The following is a 21,959-nucleotide window of genomic DNA, read 5'->3' as shown; positions in this document are numbered from 1 at the left end:
AAACAGAGTTATGTATAGCTAATAAATAAATTTTGTGCAAGTTAAAGGTAGATGTTTATCTTGATGCAAAATAAAATTATTCTTTGAACACACGTGAGAAAACTTTCACTATTATGATAAAAATAGACAAAATGATGTTAAGCATAGTGAAAATTGATTATCTTTTGTTAAGTTATTCTTTTCAAGATAGTCTGAAATAGAATGCCTATTATTTTGGACACTCCACATGTGATGTGACATGATTGTGGGCTTAACTGCAGAATAAATATTTACAAAAATTAGTGAGAGTGATTACCAAGAGTGATTATGGTGGGTCAGATTGATTATGTTGGAGGAAGAACAGAGAAGGACAGAGGAAATAACTTTGCATATCTTTCTTCAACATTGCTGAAATGGGCCAAACAAAAAGAAACCAGTATAATGTAAAAAACTATTAGTAACCAATATTTCTAACCAAGCAATAATTATTCCATTTCTAGCTTAAACAAAAAATCCGAACCCAGAAATTTACTATTATGCAAGTTACGGCCAAAGTGAGCACTCTTTTTTTCTGTATCTGTGGAAAGAATCAATTGTACTTTTCACAACAGCAGGGGCAATTTCAGAGGTGCTATTTTCTAAGATATCATATTACACTTTGTCAGCACCTACCTGGATTTCTGGTCTGCCAGGGCATGATGTGATGTGATTACGTTTCACAAAGGTGAAACCGGTGGATATTTTTGTGATCTTCTATGTCTTTGTCTGTGAGGTGAGGATGGACATTAGTGTGGCTGATTCACTTCCACCTATCATGCCACAGACGGCAAAATAAACTGTGAAGGCATAGAGGGCACCATACAAAAGCATCTTAAATGATTTCTCTTTCCTTTGCTGTATATAAACTTATTAGGACCACTAAAAAGACAACATAAGAAGAAAAAGTACTTGAACACTCATTTTCTACTACATAAAAGAAATCATTGAAGATAAATTTCCCCATCTAAATAAAAAAAGGAAAGTGGAACTAGGAAAAAGAAAACTTTTCTACTGAAATTATATGCCATCAGTTATGTTACTATATTTCTCTGAAAAAGATGTCACAAACCATGAGAACAGTCTCACAGACACTAACAAGTTTTCACTGGGGTTTGCTGGTACCTGTTGAGATGCTGCTTCGGGAAAGTTTTAAGTGGGCAGTAAGAATATGGCTGGCTGGAGAGACAATTATTAGAAAATATATGGTTCTATGGGTGAGCTTGGAACTTAACACAGAAGTGTTCTAGGTAATCAGGATCTCAATTAGCCAAAGAGCTGGCCCAAGTGAGATTGAGCGCAAATTCAGAAAAACACACAATTCATTAATTTGCTAATGCCAGACCTGTTGCTATTGCTCAGCTGTGCTGTGGGCGCCGTGGAGAATGTGACAACGTGAGGAAAAGAATGCGTTGGAGTCTCCTACAAGGCTTCTTCCTAATGGTAGACTTGACATTTACCCTGGGATGCTGTGGGCTGTGGCTGCTGCTTTCACTGAAATGATTCAACCTGCTGTGCAGAATGGAATCTATTCTGATGGATGTCGACAACTAGGAAGTAAAGATGTCTAGGGGGGCTGTGTGTGCTTATATTGTTCCAGGATTTACCAACACACAGCAGTTGACATAGCTTTTATTTGAGCCATTTAGAGGGTTATTTTGGCAGTCACTCAGGGTTGGCACAATGAAGACAGACAGAAAACAGGTAGTGGGTTCACTGAGTGACTTTTTTCAATCACACTTTTGATGGAATACCCCTTTCAACCAAACAATTCCCAGACAGTTCAATAGCTCACTGGACTAAAGATATTTTATATATAATTGTCACAACCTTCAAACCTTCCTTGAGGAAAACTCAGACCCAGCGACTCAACTACCAATATAATATTAAACAAATCCCATTTGTACTGTTTAAAATTAACAGCAGGTCCAGCAGCTGCTGATAGACAGAAACAACGCCTTCATGTCAGGTAATAAGTGTCTCTACTGCAGAGCCCAAGTAAACCTGAAAAGAGGCATCAGAAGGGCCAAGATGGACTATAGGAGGAAAATCGAGGAACACCTGAAAAGGAGCAACAGCAGGCAGGTTTAGCAGAGGATCCAGCAACTCACTAATTACACCAACTGAAGCTTTTCTTTGCGCGCTTTGAGGTGGTACCATCACCACAGCCTTACTTCAGCCTTACTACCTATAGCCAACAGAGGCTCACCCTCACTGTGGAGGAGCATGAGGTGAGGCGCATGTTGCAGGCTGTCAAGTTGAGGAAGGCTGCTGGAACCCGACGCCATCTCCAGACAGGAGCTAAGGGACTGTGCTGAACCAGCTGGCAGGAGTTCTGACCCAGATTTTATACATTTCCCTGTCCCAATCCAATGTCCTACCCAGTCGGAAATGGTCCCTTATTGTCCCCCTGCCCAAGAAACCCAACATTTCCGACCTTAATGACAACTGGCTAGTTGCACTGACACCAGTGGCCATGAAATCCTTTGAACATCTGGTAAGGACTCACATCATTCCTCCCCAAATGTTTCAACCCCCACCAGTTTGTCTACAGGGCTAATAAACCCACTGAGGATGCACAGCCCTCCATGCTGCAGTGTCCTGTCCCAACAGCGGAAGAGCTACGTGCACCTGCTTTTTGTTGACTATATATCATATATCATCCCACACAGACCGGTGCACAAACTGAGGGACATTGGACTGCCACACTCCATCTGCATGTCGATCCACAGCATTCTGTCGGGTCAACATATATCTTCAGCCTTCAGCACTGGCTCTCCACAGGGTTGTGTTGAGCACCCTGCTCTACACCATCTACAACTACAACTGCAACCCCACTTACCACCACAACGCAATTGTTAAATTTGCAGATTACACCACATTTATCTCTGGGGGTCTGAGTCCACCTATCGGGACAAGGTGGAGCGGCTAGGGATGGGTACTTTTCACATTTGAATCGATACGGTACCGATGCCCAGTACCTGGGAATCGGTATCGGTACTCAACAGTACCAATTTTCTGTACGTTTTTGTGTGTTAAAGTGATAATAAATGTAATTCATTTAACAATAAAATCTCAAAATTTTTCAATGTAACATATTTATTTCTCAATATATAAACTTTAATAAACATATCAAAACAACATCCAGCTGTTTGTATTGTAACATCACAGTTGTTTCAAACATTTCTGGCTGCAGATGACAAGTCGCTAAGGGATGAAGGCATGCCGAATGCAGGAGTTATAGCCATAGATCTGAGGCTGACGAAAATAGTACACTCTTCAGCCTTGAGAGAAATCTTTGCCTAACCAGGTGCACCCTCAGATTAGAAGTATTCCCGCCGATGGCCTAGCACTTCGCATCACAAATATTGCAGCAAGCGTAATAGCGCTTTCTATTAGCCATGCTTTGTTGACTGTACCAGCGGCAACTGATGTCATTACGTTCTTGTATGTTGTGTCCATGTCTGGCATGGAAAATCGCCCACTCCTCCACTCCCTCAGTGTCAGAATGATGCGTTTAGGTACTGAAACATGGTGCCGTTTTATTTTACGTGTATAGGTACTCAGTAGTCCCGACGGAATTTGGTCTGTATCTATAAAAGTACAGAATTTGGTACCCATCCCTAGGAGCAGCTGACAACGTGGTGCACAGATAACAACTTGCTGCTCAACAACTCCAAGACCAAGGAGATAACAGTGGGCTTTAGGAAAAAGAGGATACACATTTCACAGCTGGAGAGGGTGGCTGACTTCCACTTCTTGGAGTCCACATCGAGGACGACCTGACCTGGAGCGTGAACACCTTTGAGCTGCTGAAAAAGGTCCATCAGTGACTACATATCCTGAGGGTGCTTAGGGAAATAACATCACACAAAGACTGCTGTTTTACTTTATCGGTGCCTTATTGAGAGCATAATGACGTACTACTTGTAGGACACCAATTGTACTGTGGCTCAAAGAAAAACACTCCAGAGGCACATTAACGCAGCCCAAAAAAATTGCTGGCTGCCATCTCCCAACACTTGAAGAGCTTGACAGTTCCTCCTGTCCATGCTGCAGCAAGAGTTCTGATAAAAATTAAAGAGAGATCCATCATACATCAGAGCTCTGATTGTTCCATATGTTCCTAACAGGGCATTTCGTTCTCAGACTGCAGGTTTACTGGTGGTTCCTAGATTCTCTAGAAGTAGAATGGGAGGCAGATCCTTTAGTTATCAGGCTCCTCTCCTGTGGAACCAGCTCCCGGTTTTGGTCCGTGAGGCAGACACCCTGTCTACTTTTAAGGCAAGGCTTAAAGCTTTCCTTTTTGATTAAGCTTATAGTTAGAGTGGCTTAGGTTATCAGGGAGGGATGGAGTAAGGGGGAGTCAGGTTTAAGCCTAAACTGGCTCAGCTATGGTTCAGGTGCAAACACACCCTCCGTTTCTGCTACCTGTATGACCCCTTCTCTTTTTCAATGGTTATAATCAGTCTGACAGAGAGAGGTATCCCAATCGTTGTGGTTTTTAGTATAACAATGACCATCAGTGGGACCCGTTGTGGGGTTCCTTGAGACGACATTGTTGAAAATAAGCGCCGTTTAACTAAATAATCTGAATTGAAACTATCTGTGTAGTTATGCTGCTATAGGCTTAGGTTGCTGGAGGACATAATGACCACTTTCACCCTCTTTGCTACATTCTCACACTACTCTCCAATTTTGTCTTCAAAAAGCCCATAACTTCATAAAGGACACTTCTTATCGGGGTCATCCGGGTAGACACTAGAGGTCAACATGTAAGAGAGATGCAATAATGGGAATGTGCAATCAGTATGAATGTGTGTATTTGTTTTTATTTTATCTTTTTAACAACGGCTTCTGTTTTTCTATTTTAAAGAAATTATTTAATGCTCATTCAGTGACCAGAAGGCATTCTTCTCACATTCATTGTACTTGTGACAATGACAAATAAATGAGATTCTGATTCTAATGATTCAAAAAGGGCTTTATAGGAGCTGATTCTAATCCTGGCTGCTTCACTCCCGGCTATGAACCGCAAACTCAGTGCAAACTGAATGTCATGGCTTGAAGAAACCAACAGCAAAGACAAAACTCAGAATCCCAGACCAAAAACACACCTCTCCAGAACTGTCTTAAGAGTCCATCAATTAGTACCAAAATCGAATCCGTTCCAAGGGGCTTCCCTGGCAAACCCTACTGGGAAAAAGCTCAACTTTGTACCAGGAATGCAAACACAACTTTTGCCTTGGGTATACAAGAACTGGATAGCCCTTAAACGCAACACTAGTAGCCTGAAACTACCTGAAAAGACATGGTTCTCTAAAAAAAGGACAGCAACAATATTATTGCACACTGAAATATATGTTTTTCCACACTGAACATAAAGAAAAAACAAAAAAAAAAAGAATATTTTAGTAACTTTCTCAACACAGTTCAAGCTTTGTTTTGAGTCTTCATAATTGGCATCTCAGTTTCTTTAAATGTTCTATTTAATGTTGTGGTTGTTCCAAACCGCAAATCAATGACTCACTGCTGTGAATTAAATGCCATGGATTATTGGCCATTTCAATGAATGTGTAGGCTCACTTATCTTTATTTGTAGTCCTATTTTTGAAAGAGCTCCCTTGGTACCTCTGATTTTGTATTCATCTGTAGGTTTTATCTATTGGAAAGGCTGAAGATCATAGATATTTTTAGCTTTTTGATTAGGTAAGGATGAATATTTTGGTGACTGTAAGAGCTTTTACATCAAATACAGTTTGGGCAAATGTATTACTCATACATCTTTCTTATTTCGCTATTTTTTTAGTTAATTTATTCCAATCCTGAAAAATCACTTTTGTATTCATTTTGTGCAACAGTGAAAAGTTATTTTCCCGGTTACAGATTTTATCCGTTTGCTTCTTTATCACACTTACAAATCATCAAAAAGAGTTCAATATAAGACAGAGATACAATACTAAATACTAAACACAGCTTTTAAATTAATATTTCACTTATTAAAGGAAAAAGTTCATCCCAGCATACCTGACCCTATTTAAATAAGTAATTGCACCTTAAATCTAACAACTGACTGTCCCACTAATAGCAGCAACAGCATCCATCAATCATTTGCAATAACTGGCAATGAGCATTTGTGCTGTGGTAAATACAGTCAAGTCTGAAATTATTCATACCCCTACAAATTTTGACTTGGTTACTTTTATTAAACCAGTAAGTTTTTTCTTGATTGTAAATCACACAGGTGTCTCCCAGCAGATAATGAGACAATATACAAGAGAAATCATTGAGGAAAAAATATTTCTCAGATTTTTTTTTTTTTTTTTTTTTTACATTTGAACAATAGGTGGTAGGTCCAAAATTATTCCAGCACTCACAGTCTGCAGGAAAATACAAAGTTCCTTACCATTCCGAACAGTCCAAGCTATTCTCAAGCATTCTAATTACCTCTAGTAATTGGGAACAACTATTTTAATCAACTCAACAGGTAAAAAACATCAGCTCTCTGCAGTTGGTTTGTGGACAGTCATGCCTAGGATAAAGAAGTTCATATACAGTACAGACCGAAGGTTTGGACACACCTTCTCCTTCAAAGAGTTTTCTTTATTTTCATGACTATGAATATTGTAGCTTCACACTGAAGGCATCAAAACTATGAATTAACACATGTGGAATTATATACTGAACAAAAAAGTGTGAAACAACTGAAAATATGTCTTATATTCTAGGTTCTTCAAAGTAGGCACCTTTTGCTTTGATTACTGCTCCACACACTCTTGGCATTCTGTTGATGAGCTTCAAGAGGTAGTCACCTGAAATGGTTTTCCAACAGTCTTGAAGGAGTTCCCAGAGATGCTTAGCACTTGTTGGCCCTTTTGCCTTCACTCTGCAGTCCAGTTCACCACAAACCATCTCGATTGGGTTCAGGTCCGATGACTGTGGAGGCCTGTGGAGGCGCAATCTCCTTCTTGGTCAAATAGCCCTTACACAGCCTGGAGGTGTGTTTGGGGTCATTGTCCTGTTGAAAAATAAATGATGGTCCAACTAAACGCAAACCGGATGGAATAGCATGCCGCTGCAAGATGCTGTGGTAGCCATGCTGGTTCAGTATGCCTTCAATTTTGAATAAATCCCCAACAGTGTCACCAGCAAAGCACCCCCACACCATCACACCTCCTCCTCCATGCTTCACGGTGGGAACCAGGCATGTAGAGTCCATCCGTTCACCTCTTCTGCGCCGCACAAAGACACGGTGGTTGGAACCAAAGATCTCAAACTTGGACTCGTCAGACCAAAGCACAGATTTCCACTGGTCTAATGTCCATTCCTTGTGTTCTTTAGCCCAAACAAGTCTCTTCTGCTTGTTGCCTGTCCTCAGCAGTGGTTTCCTAGCAACTATTTTACCATGAAGGCCCGATTCACACAGTCTCCTCTTAACAGTTGTTCTAGAGATGTGTCTGCTGCTAGAACTCTGTGTGGCATTGACCTGTTCTCTAATCTGAGCGGCTGTTAACCTGCGATTTCTGAGGCTGGTGACTCGGATGAACTTCAATAGTAATGGAGGCATGAATTACCTCTTCAAAATGTGCCCGAGATAGGCCTCAACTGAAAAAGCTCAGCCATAGACTGAGCAGTAGTCAAGTTGTGTTTGCATCACATCATACTTTTTTGGAATGTGGGGCCACCTTGCTATTGACAATCCTGCCCACATAGAGATAGTACTCAGTTGTAATGGAAAATGAAGCAAACCCTGCATAGCTGACCCAACCCTAGTTGAGTAGATTAGGTACTAATGGAAATGGGTGATGCCTACTGCACCCCAATAATAAAGAGATGACATATTTGAGAGAAGAGCTTTAAGAACAAAAAAAACACATTTAAAGTGTATAAGTCTCTGCCCCTTAGCAGGTGTATAAAGTGTTTCCTGTTGGAGCCTTCATATTTCTATGCTGTCAGAGATGAGACACCAGTAAATACTGAAGCAAGTTTAAAGTATCTTTCAAACCTAGAACAAGGCAGCAGAGAAAGCATCAAAAGCAATGAAACATATGGTGCAGTTATAACACATACATCACTGGCACCCTACAACATTGTTGGCTTGGTTTGGAATGTTTCCTCTCTAATTTGCCTGCTAGAGACGACTCTTAAACAATCTTTGAACCCATATGACACAGTCACCACAGGCAGAGGACTGAATTACATAAATTGGCAGAAAGAGAATCAGATAAAAGAGGCTCAGCATTGGAACAAACAGATCACTGCTATAATTAGCATAAATTAGTTCTTTAATTTCTGTCATTTACTGGTCGTTGTGACACTTGCATTTTTTTCTTGATATATTTTTGGCTCTAGGTAGAGACAATTCAGCCCTTGTTTAGAAAAAATATATAATCTAAAAGTGTAACTTCCCTGCTTGGCAAAACAGTAGACAAGATAACAGTATGTTAGTAAGTGTTAGTATCCTTCATGGAAGCATGTATCTTTGATCCAGGCAAGCAATTGTTTAATTTTATAATAATTGCTTACCTTTAGTGTGCCAATGAGTGCTTCTATTTGCCTGTCAATTTGCAGTTAAAACAAATAAATGTTCCTGCTCATGTACAAATAAAGGATAATTTTATACTTAAATTGCATTTAAAAACAGAAATGGATCTGGCACATACAAAAATATTTTTTACAGTGTAAACAAGGATCAGCTATCATGTGGCATCGTGCACATGCTAGCTGAGATCCCTTTCCAACACAGTGGATGAACTGGCAGCCCTTACCCTGCTTAAGAGAGTCTACAGAGGGAGAGCAGTTTAATTACCCTGAGATGTCGCTAACTGCACTACCTCTAGGCACACACAAACAAGGATGATTTTAATTTACTATGGGCCAACACCTGCTGATATACCTGTTTTCCCCCAATGTGGGACAATAAATGGATGGCATTAAATTGACCTCCGGTAATAAAGTAAAAAACCTTGGTGTTACTTTTGACCAGGACATGTCATTTAAATCCCATATTAAACAGGTTTCTAGGATTTCCTTCTTTCACCTGCAGAACATTGCCAAAATTAGAAATATCCTATCCAGGAGTGACGCTGAAAAACTAGTCCATGCATTTGTTACTTCAAGGTTGGACTATTGTAATTCTTTACTATCAGGATGTCCACAAAATGCAGTTAAAAGGCTTCAGCTGATTCAGAATGCTGCAGCAAGAGTTCTGATGAAAATTAAAGAGATTCATCATACATCAGAGCTCTGATTGTTCCATATGTTCCTAACAGGGCATTTTGTTCTCAGACTGCAGGTTTACTGGTGGTTCCTAGATTCTCTAGAAGTAGAATGGGAGGTAGATCCTTTAGTTATCAGGCCCCTCTCCTGTGGAACCAGCTACCGGTTTGGTCCGTGAGGAAGACACCCTGTCTACTTTTAAGGCCAGGCTTAAAACTTTCCTTTTTGATTAAGCTTATAGTTAGAGTGGCTTAGGTTATCAGGGAGGGATGGAGTAAGGGGGAGTCAGGTTTAAGCCTAAACTGGCTCAGTTATGGTTCAGGTGCAAACACACCCTCCGTTTCTGCTACCTGTATGACCCCTTCTCTTTTTCAATGGTTATAATCAGTCTGACAGAGAGAGGTATCCCAATCGTTGTGGTTTTTAGTATAACAATGACCATCAGTGGGACCCGTTGTGGGGTTCCTTGAGACGACATTGTTGAAAATAAGCGCCGTTTAACTAAATAATCTGAACTGAAACTATCTGTGTAGTTATGCTGCTATGGGCTCTGGCTGCTGGAGGACATAATGACCACTTTCACCCTCTTCGCTACATTTTCACACTACTCTCCAATTTTGCATTATTTGCTGTTATTTCAGCTTTTAACTTTGTTCTCTCTATTCTCTTCCTAGAAGCTACACCTGGCCTGACTCTGTGTCTACCTGTGACACCTTTCTGGAGAGGGGAATCGTCCGAGCTTCTGCTGGCAACAACTTAAAGCTCAACCTCTACAGATGATCCACATGGCCCTGTCTTTTAGTGTTTAACCCTTTCTCTCTCCTAGACATGGCGATTGACTGAGCTTAACTGTAACAAACTCTATGTGCTCTCTTTCAGACTCTAACCTTGAAAACTGGCTTAGAGTTTATCTGTTCATTCTTTCTAGGTGAAACGACTAAAGGAGCTACATCCATTAACATTTACTTTTCCTTCCCATAGAAAGTACTCCTGGATCAGTGCTTCTTTGTTCTCTTTGTGTCTCTGCTCTGTTCTCTCAAACCCCCAGTCGGTTGTGGCAGATGGCCGCTCACACTGAGCCTGGTTCTGCTGGAGGTTTCTTCCTGTTAAAAGGGAGTTTTTCCTCTCCGTTGTCGCTACATGCATGCTCAGTATGAGGGATTGCTGCAAAGTCAACGCCAGTCACTGTCCATTGTCTCTACATGCTCATCCAGGAGGAGTGAATGCTGCAAGTCACTGACTGGATGCAATCTGCTGGCTTTCCTTAGACAGAAAAACTTTTTATCCAATTTGAATAAATAACTAACTCTGACTGCACTGTTCAATGGTTAGGATTAATTGGAATGTATGTACCTGACTGTTGTGAAGTGCCTTGAGACAACATGTGTTGTGAATTGGCGCTATATAAATAAACTGAATTGAATTGAATTAAAGGACACTTTTATTCTTCTATTCTAATTTCAATATCCATATAAAAGGGTGGTAGTGATGGTAATGACAAATTGGTCCAACTATTTAACTTCTAGTAACCCTAAACATGCAAGGGTGAGTCAAGGTAACATCTAGGTTATGCCAACATCCTAACATTACTTATACAAATGTGCTCCTTTGTCCATGATCCCATGTTGTAGTTTAAGCTGCAATAATTTCACTCTGAATGGCTGCTGCCAAGACCCTCCTAAATACTTGTCCTGTGATCTTTGTTCGTTTTAACATGACAAATAGAAGATACAAGTTATTTAAATTTGTATTTCAACAGTTGACACGGCTCCAAGGCATCTCTACAGAACAGCAAGCAATCTTTTCAGGGCAGTGGGAGGGGCAGGGGGGTGTCAAATTAAACATCCAGGTGCAGAACGCTTTTACTTGTGGATTAATCCTCTGAAAGGATCTGCCAAATTTCATGTGCCATGCTGAGATTGTTATCAAGTCTATCCTCAAAGGGCACAACCTCATAGATTATATTACGAGTTTAAGTACAACTAAAACAAGATTCTCTGTTGCTTCAGTTTCCTCATATAAAAGTTAGAGATAGGGTAGATATAAGGCCATACAACTGTAAAGCAACAGTTAGCATCGTGAACTGTGAGCTAAACTTACATGTTTTCATCAATTTATTCAAATGTAAATTACAGTTGATATAAGAGGTTAAGAGTGTTTAACCAAAACATGAAAGTCATTAATTTGGGGTTTTAAAAGACTTATTATTTGAACTGATTATTGTCTAGGGTAGAATGCAAATAACTTCAATGAGTTTTAAGAACAACAATTATAACATGAATTTATAGTGACCAAATTTATAGTTTTCTAATCTTAACTGGGCCATAATTATACATAAAGGCTCAAATATAACCATAAAGTCCCACAAAAATTTGAACAAGTTTCCATAAGCAAGTTGCATCTCCACTACATGTTTCTTACAGCCATCAGCAAGCACCAGGCATAATTCTGATTTAGGGTGTATTCACATCACACCAGGAAAGTCCTTTGGTTGGCTTGTTTGGTCCAGAACAAAACGTATTTTTTTTTTGTTTGGTGCGGTTTGCTTTCACATTATACCTTTTGCAGGTAAACTATTAGTTGTAAACAAAGCCACGAGGGTGGCGATCATTGCTTACATTAGACAGAAAATACGGGGTGGGACAGAGCATAGACCCAGAAATGGAGGAAAACAACTATGGAAATGGTGCGTCCAGCCCCTCTGTTCTGCATGTTTAAGTTGTCATTACAGCTCCAATATCACTGTGAGCAGCTCATTCAAAACAGATTTTATGAAGTTCTATTTATAATTTCGGATCCCTGACGGAGAATGCGTGCTGCAACCCAAAAGAGACAATGTGCTCTGCGCCCCGTGACCCACAACATGCTGGTAGCAGCGTTGCTAAGCAACATACAGCTGATCAGGTATGATTTCATTACAATGTACACCTTTGCTACCAGCTACGTTGGCTTGTTAATTCGAAAGAGACGTATGTTTTTGTATTCACACCATAAGCAAATCGCACCAGATCTGTTTTGAAGCGGACCGAGACCACCTCAAAAAGTGGGTCTTGGTCCGGTTGTTTGGTCCAGACCGGGGTTCCCTTGACTGTATTCACACCTGCACAAAAGGTCAGGACCAAGAGGGGAAACGAATTCTGGTTCGTTTAAAGCGGGCCAAAAGTGCCAGGTGTGAATATACCCTTAATATGTAAACGTTATTCTGGGAAAGTTGATTTAAATTAGTTTGTTCCCCGACACAGACTGAATGTTTAAGGGTAGTCCACAATAATTCAACAGGACTGGGCTTGGGGCAATTCCTAAAGCTTAACTGCCTGCATTATCCATCTCAAAAAACAATTTTGATACATGTTTGGGTTTGTTGTCCTGTTGGAACCCCATAATTGTTCCTAGCGTTTTATTGCCCCACTGTTGTCTTGAGGTGAAGCTGAAGATTCTGGAGTTGGTCTTTCTTCTTATTTACTCCATCCACCTTGTCCAATGCATAGGTAACTGTTGCAAAAACCCCCAAAACAAAACAGCCCCAGAACATGATGCAACCACCACCGTGCTTGACAACTGGTACAGTGCTGGGTTTAATAGCCTTTGGGTTTAATAGCCTCATGCAAACATGCTCTTTCACTGTGGCCAAATAACTCTTTGCTTTTCTCGCTATGAAACTTTCTACAGAACGTACTTGGTTTGTCAATGTGAGCATCTTCAAGTTTCAGTCCAGCTTGAAAGTGTCAAGTTTGAAGCAGGGACTTCTATCTTGATTGACACACTCTCAATCTATAGCAAATTTGTTTTTCCAGCACTTGACAGTTCATGACAGGTCACAAGGTTTCTGGGTTGTTTGAGAACATACTAACTAGTTTCCTCTCATCTGAGGTCGACATTTTGGTTCTTCTTCCAGTCCTTGGCAAAATGATGGCACATGAATAATTGCACAAATGGCTCCAAAGGACGTTGTCAGAACATTCAGAAAATGTCATCACTGAGAGACATGTTGTTTTGTTTACTGAGAGATTTAGGTGAATGTATACATACATTTATGCTTGTACATGAACTTTTGACCCTGCTTGGATTTGAGAAAATCCACAATAAATTTTTATTTGCACAGCAATTTCTTGTTTTTAAAAATCATTAACATTACCATTCCAACTTGAAAAAGTAGTTACCATATATCATTAAAAGCTTCAGATGTACATAACAATCATGCCCATGATGAGCGCTTGTAAACCCTTGAACAAAACAGTTTTTTAAAGAAAATAAGTGAAACTTGCCTAAAGTCTAGTTATACACCAACTCGTTGCCTAGTTATTGATATTGTTTAAATTTTAAACAGCAACTGTTCAGGCAAATTTGTAAAATCTGATTTCTTTAGTCAGTAAGTGCATCAGCAAATAGCATGCTTTTTTAATACTCTTTGTTTAAAATTTTGTTAAAGTCAGACAAAGGTAAAGGGACACATTCTCTTTGATGGATAGTCTTATAATCTCTCCTCTTTCTTTTGGATTCCAAATGTCTACTTCTATCAAAGAACCTGCAACACTTTTACTGACAAACCAGGGTTTTTTAACTGTTGCAATATGCTCCAGAAACTTGCTTAAATATTTGAAAGTGAAATTATACATTTATCAGTCTAAATGTAGTAACTACGCACACTTTTTATACCACAAAACAGTTGGTGTATAGTCATTGATGGCTGCAATGTTAAATCTTTATAAAGGTTAGAAATCTGTTTACTTTGTGCAAGCCCTAATGTTTATTAAGAAATCAAAAAATGCACCAGTTATACAACAGAGCCTAAAGAACGGAATCTATGAGGAACATATTTTCTTTTTTGCAGTCTGAAGGGGAAATCGTGCAGATGGCGCAATGAAGGTGAAAAATATTGAGAGACAATGATAAAAGCCAAGTTATAAGGTAAGACAGAAAAGCAATTAGTGTCCACTAATTGCTCTCATTAGAAGAGATGGGGCTGATTTAGCAGACTTCCATGATGGACAGTTCAAACATGTAGCATCAATGTGGACTGAACAGATGTCCGGTCTGAGAGCTCCACGTTACATATTGGCAGCTCTCAGTCTGATAGCAGCAAAGCTGATAAGACTGGAGTCAATAATCAAAACTTTACTTTATCTTTTTTGTGTTAAAGAAGTCGAACTGACTGTGAGAACACTTGGAGATAGTACAATAGTAGAAGCCTCATAGAGGGGCAGTAAATATAAACAGCATTACAGCAAAAGAAGAGATGCTATATAAAAAGGTAACAATAGAAAGACATGGTTCAACACGAGTGAGGCCTTACTATTTATATTTTAAATAAGTGCATCAAGGCATCATAATATAAAGCACATGTAATCAAGAACACACTAACACACTAAAACTGATGTGATCTAAGCTTCCTGCATGAAATCAAATATCCACTCGCCCTAAAAGTTTATGGCAGCTTCCAGCACTCTATCATTCATCTTGTCCATTTTGTAATCAGGTTTCTATTGACTAAACACAGAAAGGAATCCACTCTAAGTGTTTAATGATAGCACCCATTTTCTTTAAAAGAACACATGACAGGCACTGCTCCTGGAAAACAGGCAAGCTGAAAGCAGAATGAGACTACAGTAACAACAGCGGAGGGAGAAGAAAACAGAAAAAAAGATGAGTTTTAAGGACATTATGGCCCACTTGGTAAAATGTGTTTTGGAATGTATTTTTATACACAAAACACCATAAAACACAATCTAATTTAGTGGAAAGCAGCCAAAACCAGAGCAAATAAGGTGGACCATTACAGTGCCTAGCAAATACATTCATATACTATGTGTTTCCTCACATTTCGTCACATTACAACTGAAAACTTCAATGTATTTTATTGGGATTTTATATGAGAGACCAATATGGAGCTAAATTGGGGCCATAAAGTTTGTTCAAACGGAAAAAGATTTAACCTGAAAAATAAAAGTTTGTTCAAAAGAAAAAAATTCTAACCTGAAAAATTATTTTGAACCTTCCGCAAAAAATGTGAAAACTGAAAAAAAAAGTTTCGCAACTGAAAAAAAAAAAAAAACAGATGTGAAACTGGAAAAAAAAAGTTCAAAACTACTTTTCAAATTCAAGTTTTTTTTTCGGCTTCAAACTTTTGGCCCTGTTTTGGCGTGGGGGGCGGGGCCTCGGATCACAGGGGTGCGGAATCATGACTGACAGCTCAACACAGCGGCTGAACAACATATTCCCAGCTGTTGCATTCAGGGACCGTGGGAACTGGAATTATCTGTAATACATCATCGATATTCTATATATATGTGATTGGTTTTGAAAGATAACACGCTTCACCGATAGAAGCAGCTTACGTGAATACACGACGCGCATCTCAGAGGAGAAAATATGATCTTGACAGATTTGCACAGCATTTTAAGTCCGTGTTGGAGATTTCCCATGCTCTCAACATAAAGCAAAAGAACCGCCAGACTGAGCGGCTGTATGAAACCAGATGGAAAACGAGCCGGTATTTTCCGAATATCCTTGCATAATTAAGCCTGGACTTGTTTTCACATGGACTGGACACGGGTTTCGGTTTCTGGTGCATTTTTGATTAAAACGTGTTTGGTCTTCATTTAGTGAAGTGACTCACAGTCAGGGTCAAACTGGCATACGGGGCAACCGGGGAAATCCCCGGTGGACCGCTGGCTTAGGCTTTTCTTATTTTGTGAATGTTTAGATTTTCATAACCGCCTTTCACAGACGCAGGGCGAGCGCGACATCAACTACGCAAGAGGCGACAGTTTCTGGGGCGCTGATATTTTTCTGGACCATTGTGCCCTAAACTATGCCATATCAACCTGTTAAGGATAACCTTTATTTATATGACTGATAGCAGTTTTTCCTATTTATAACATAATGATATAAAGCATAAGTTCTAATGTTTCCTTTTTGTTAGAATAGGACAAGAATGCTCATCGACACACATTACAAGGATAAATGACCCAAGGTTTGTCATGAATGAGCCTTTTTATATATTAATCAAAAATGCACCAGAAACCGAAACCCGTGTCCAGTCAATGTGAAAACAAGTCCAGGGTTAATTATGCAAGGATATTCATAAAATACCGGCTCGTTTTCCATCTGGTTTCATACAGCCGCTCAGTCTGGCGGTTCTTTTGCTTTATGTTGAGAGCATGGGAAATCTCCAACATGGACTTAAAATGCTGTGCAAATCTGTCAAGATCATATTTTCTCCTCTGAGATGCGCGTCGTGTATTCACGTAAGCTGCTTCTATCGGTGAAGCGTGTTATCTTTCAAAACCAATCACATATATATAGAATATCGAGGATGTATTACAGATATTTCCAGTTCCCACGGTCCCTGAATGCAACAACTGGGAATATGTTGTTCAGCCGCTGTGTTGAGCTGTCAGTCATGATTCCGCACCCCCGTAATCTGAGGCCCCGCCCCTCATGCCAAAACAGGGCCAGAAGTTTGAAGCCGAAAAAAAAATCTGCCCGTTCAAAAAAAAAACTTGAATTTGAAAAGTAGTTTTGAACTTTTTTTTTCCCGTTTCACATCTGTTTGTTTTTTTCAGTTGGAAAATGTTTTTTCAAGTTTTCCAATTTTTTGGGGGGAGGTTCAAAATTATTTTTCAGGTTTAGATTTTTTTCTTTTGAACAAACTTTTATTTTTTAGGTTCACATTTTTTTCTTTTGAACAAACTTTATGGCCCCAATTTAGCTCCACAGACCAACACAGAGTAATGCGTAATTGTAAAGTGGAATGAAAATGATACACAGATTTTAAAGTGTTTTACAAATAGAAACACCAAAGCCTGTGAGTTAATGAGTCAGTACTTGTAGAACCACTGTTTACTGCAATTACACCTGTAAAGCTTGGGTGGTATGTCTGAAGAATTTACACAATTGCTAACAGAAATTTCCCTCAGAATAGATTGAGAGTGTCTGAAAATAAACTTGTTTTCAAGTCTTGACACTTGGAAAGCAGACCAAAATTGGATTCGAGTTTGGATTTTGATTGGGCCACATAAACATGCTTTGGTCCAAATCCTTTCATTGTAGCTTCGGCTGTATGCATAGGGTTTTCTGATAGAAGGTAAACCTCCAACCCAGTCTCAAGTCTTTTGCAGTTTTCTTCAAGGACGGAATTTAAGATCGTGTTCTGGGGCTTATGTTCGATATCTGTGTCCTGGTTGGTGGTGGCCCTGTGGGGAGACTCATGTTGGGGTTCATGGGGGGTGGGGGGCTCATGGGGTGAAAATCGGATTTCAATGGGGGGTTGGGACTGTTTCATCCTGGAACGGCTTTAGTTGGCGGGCTCGTTTGGACCAGGTAGGTCCCTCTTTTGTACGTGGGCCCCTTTCCGGATGGGAACGATGGTCTTTAGGGGCTGGGGTAGGAGCTGGGGGCACATCTGTGGCTCCTTACACTCGCTATTGCATATTTTTATGGAGAAACCTTATATACACAAGTTTGCTCACACTTACACAGTTACCACTAAATACATCTTGCATTCATTAGTACTGTGCACTTTTTGGTAGCAATGCTGTTTTTATATAGGTTTATGTAGGTGTAGAAGCAGTCTTCTATGGTGTTATCTTGTATTCTCTTCAGCCTTGTTTCTGTCATCTATTCTTTTCTCCAACTCTCCCTTTTTCCTTTATGCCCCAACTCTCTCTCTCTTTCTTGCTTCTTTTTGTCCCTTTCCTTTCCGTCTCCTTGTCCATTGCAATTGAAATAATCCCAAAGCAGTTTCTAATAAAGTTTCTTTCATAAATATCAAGCAGGGCATTGTAGCGTTAGCTGTAATGTTCCACTAGTGAAACTAAATCACAGTAAAAAAAAAAAAGAAAAACGTTTCACAGCACATCAACTCTTACCAGTTTACCTTTCCTGCTGTTGAAAAGTTTCCCCAGAGCGTGATACCAGCATCACCACGTTTCACTCTAGAGATGCTGTGTTCCCGGATGATGTGCAGCAGTGGTATTCTGTCACACAGCATTTTTCATGTACATCAGAAATATATGTTTTTCTTTCATCTGGCCAGAGCAACGTCTTCTACATGTTTGCCAGACGTAAAGTTCACAACCTTCTTTCAACAATTCAACAATATTGTCTTAGATCTGTGAAATATCTGACTGATAGTTGTCCTGTTAACAGATTCTCCCTCAGAGGAGTCTTTGCAGCTCCTCTGGACTTACTAAGGGCGTCTTGGTTGCGTCACAAACTGGTAATCTCTTTAGCCAGCCTAACTCTCTTTATTCAGATGATGGATTGATCAGGGCTCAATGGGCTGTTTAAAGCTTGGAATACTGCTTTAGGACTGAACTTTATATTAAACTTCTCCTCAACTTTATCCTTGACATATCTGATGTGTTTCTCAGTCTTTGTGGTGCCATTTGTTCACTGAATTTCTCAACCATGCCTACTTAGCCTTTACCAGATAGCTCATATTAATACTGAAGAGGTAACTTCTAAAGACAACTAATTCCACTTCATTTTATAAAAGTAAAGGGGGCTGAATACAGATGCACTACACACCTTTTAGATCTGTATTTGTAAAAAATGTTAAAAACACTTTTTTTTCTTCCACATTTCACTCAATAAACTACTTTATTTTGGTCAATCACATGCAATTCCAAGAAAATATGAAAAAGTAAAATGGGTTTGAAAACTATTGAAAGCCACTGTATCTTTGGTGCATTTAAAGCTGAAATACTTCCTACAGTAGAAAAAAATGGTGTCTGTTTGATGCATTACAGCCTACATGGATGTAATTAACAAGAATGATAACTCTTCCCCCCTCTAACTGAGAGCAACGGGAGCCCCAGTATCTGCTCTGTTCAAAAACAGCATAATCGTGTCTCATTTCTGCTGAACTCTTGATTGAGTCAAAGGCGCAGAGTTACGATAATGCTCTCAGTCTGCTAATGAGTACCAAGCGGCTGCAGCAGTTTAAGGTTACATGCTGCTGGCTTGACTTCAACACCTGAAGCTCACTCAGAGTCCCAAAGAATATTAGCTGAAAAAAACCCACTTTTTTGTTCCTCCAGCTTACCTCTCAATTATGTCAGCGATGGTGCAGGCAAACATCTGCAGGCCCTCTGGAAGCTGCAGAGCGACTGAAACAAAAAGGAAACAGCAAACAGAAGTTACATACTTGTTTTAGAGCAATAGGGACATTTAATACATCCTCGAGAGCACAGCTATACATAGCCGTTGCTGGTTCACATCGCTTATAGCAAACTGTGACATTTCAGAGTAATATTAATTCCGCTGGTTTATTTTAGCGGGTGACGGGCTGTTGGAAAGTCCAAAACAATTACAACAGCTCCGTCTCTGCAGTTCACAACTTGCCACTAGCATCATATGTAGCACTGAGTCATTCTGCCCCTAAAGTCAAGCAACCAATTAACTTTCACTTGGCCTTCTGAACCTGGTGATCCCAACAATAGGAGGTCAGCTGATTTACTGACACATTAGTTGAGAAACCCAGAAGAAAAATCTAATTGCAGGGCTTACTAAACAGTTTGTGCCTTTTCTCACACTCCAAGAGGCAGGCATGCTTTATTGTATTTCTTTTTAATAACACAGGCAGAGGTGCCCAGAAGCAAAGCATCATCTCTACTGCACCCTGCCTGTAATCAGGAACCCCTTTCCGTTATGCATATTCCTTCAAAGATAAATGACTGCTACTAATGTAAACACACAAACCAGCTTTGAATGAAAAATTCTCACCATCAAAAAAAGTGTATTAAAGAAAAAATGAACTGGATGAAGATATTTCACATGTTTTCTATCAAACCCTCAGTAATAAGAACTGAGTGAGTTCAGCACACACAAGGGATCTGAACTACATTCGCTCAAAAACGTGGGAGCTTTGGCAAAGAAAACTTCTTAAGAATGAGAAATGTGAAAAATGTAAAAGCCAGTCGGTTCATCTGAAAATATGTTGTTGATCATAACCTGTGCAAACTAAGCATTTACAGCGCTGGTCGTTTTTGATATTAGGAAAAAATTGTCAAAATATAAAGGAACCTGTTAACAATTGCTTAGGTCCTTTTCAAAATGAATAATCACAAATGTATAAATTTACAGTTTTCTATGATTTTTTTACTTTTTTTGTTTATTATTTATGAATATTAAAACATCAATTTTATGATTGATATACTGTTCTCAAACTAATAAGTGAGTTTGGTTTAAGAAAAGCTGATCTACCTTTTATCACAATGCTAACATTCAAGATACTGATACATCAGACAATCAGCCCATGATAAAAACTGGTTAATTTCTCTTGATCAGCTCTTCTGGGATTGGTGTGACTGCATGTATGGGCTGACAAAGTATTTAGATATAGGAAATGTGAAACAATACTATCCTATTAGGTACCATTCTGTCTTTGTTTATGATTGTCCTCAAACTGTTTGTATTGGACGCCCAGTCTCCAGTGGTTTCACACTATAGATTAGGCAGGGCCTGGTTACTGGTATCAAGTTCCACCAATTTAAAAAGAAATGAAAATATTTAAACCTCGTGAAAATGTCCGGCATTTTTCCTCTGCTTTAATGTCATTTTCAGTGAGATTGCAGAGAAAATGCTGAAGTGACTGAGTGATGCATTGTTCCCCCTCCACTATCTGTTGCTGCACACTGCCGGTCAGCAAGCTGAAGCAAGCTATATATATATATATATATATACACATATTTTATATATATATATATATATACATATATATATATATATATATACATATTATATATATATATATATATATATATATATATATTTAAACAAAGGTTCATAAGGTGCATAACATCTAGAAGCACCACATTTATTCTCCTATCCACATAATCCACATCTGATTTCTTTCTTTAATGATTTCAAATGACTTCATCAGTGTGCTTGTAGTCTGTAAGAACAAGATGTAATCATGTGTAGTTAACACGGCACCGCCTTCAGGATACAATGTTTGAACCATTGGATGCACATAGTCCTCAAGAATGGTTCGGTAGTCCTTGGCAGTGACGCGCCCATCTAGCACAAGTATTGGGCCAAGGGAATGCCATGATATGGCAGCCTAAACCATCACTGATCCACCCCCATGCTTCACTCTGGGCATGCGACAGTCTGGGTGGTACGCTTCTTTGGGGCTTCTCCACACCGTAACTCTCTTGGATGTGGGGAAAACAGTAAAGGTGGACTCATCAGAGAACAATACATGTTTCACATTGTCCACAGCCCAAGATTTGTGCTCCTTGCACCATTGAAACCAATGTTTGGCATTGGCATGAGTGACCAAAGGTTTGGCTATAGCAGCCAGGCCGTGTATATTGACCCTGTGGAGCTCCCGACGGACAGTTCTGGTGGAAACAGGAGAGTTGAGGTGCACATTTAATTCTGCCGTGATTTGGGCAGCCGTGGTTTTATGTTTTTTGGATACAATCCGGGTTAGCACCCAAACATCCCTTTCAGACAGCTTCCTCTTGCATCCACAGTTAATCCTGTTGGATGTGGTTCGTCCTTCTTGGTGGTATGCTGACATTACCCTGGATACCGTGGCTCTTGATACATCACAAAAACTTGCTGTCTTGGTCACAGATGCACCAGCAAGACGTGCACCAACAATGTGTCCTCTTTTGAACTCTGGTATGTCACCCATAAGGTTGTGTGCATTTCAATATTTTGAACAAAACTGTGCTCTTACACAGTTTCATTGTCCAACCCCTGTATATACA

At 39.6% G+C, this 21,959-nt stretch overlaps 1 protein-coding gene across 2 annotated transcripts in view; it reads right to left on the bottom strand.

Annotated features, from left to right (window-relative positions):
• The window catches only part of dph1 (diphthamide biosynthesis 1), a 97,132-nt gene that overhangs the window by 61,892 nt on the left and 13,281 nt on the right, over positions 1–21,959 (bottom strand). For both annotated transcript variants that reach the window (XM_047391473.1, XM_047391474.1), the window contains exon 3: positions 19,283–19,346. In XM_047391473.1, coding sequence (XP_047247429.1) covers positions 19,283–19,346 — 64 coding nt within the window. The remainder of the gene's footprint in view (positions 1–19,282; positions 19,347–21,959) is intronic.

Source organism: Girardinichthys multiradiatus, chromosome 18 (genome assembly GCF_021462225.1).
Source record: "Girardinichthys multiradiatus isolate DD_20200921_A chromosome 18, DD_fGirMul_XY1, whole genome shotgun sequence".
Taxonomy (NCBI): Eukaryota; Metazoa; Chordata; class Actinopteri; order Cyprinodontiformes; family Goodeidae; genus Girardinichthys; species Girardinichthys multiradiatus.
This window is presented reverse-complemented; position numbering and strand designations above follow the sequence as displayed.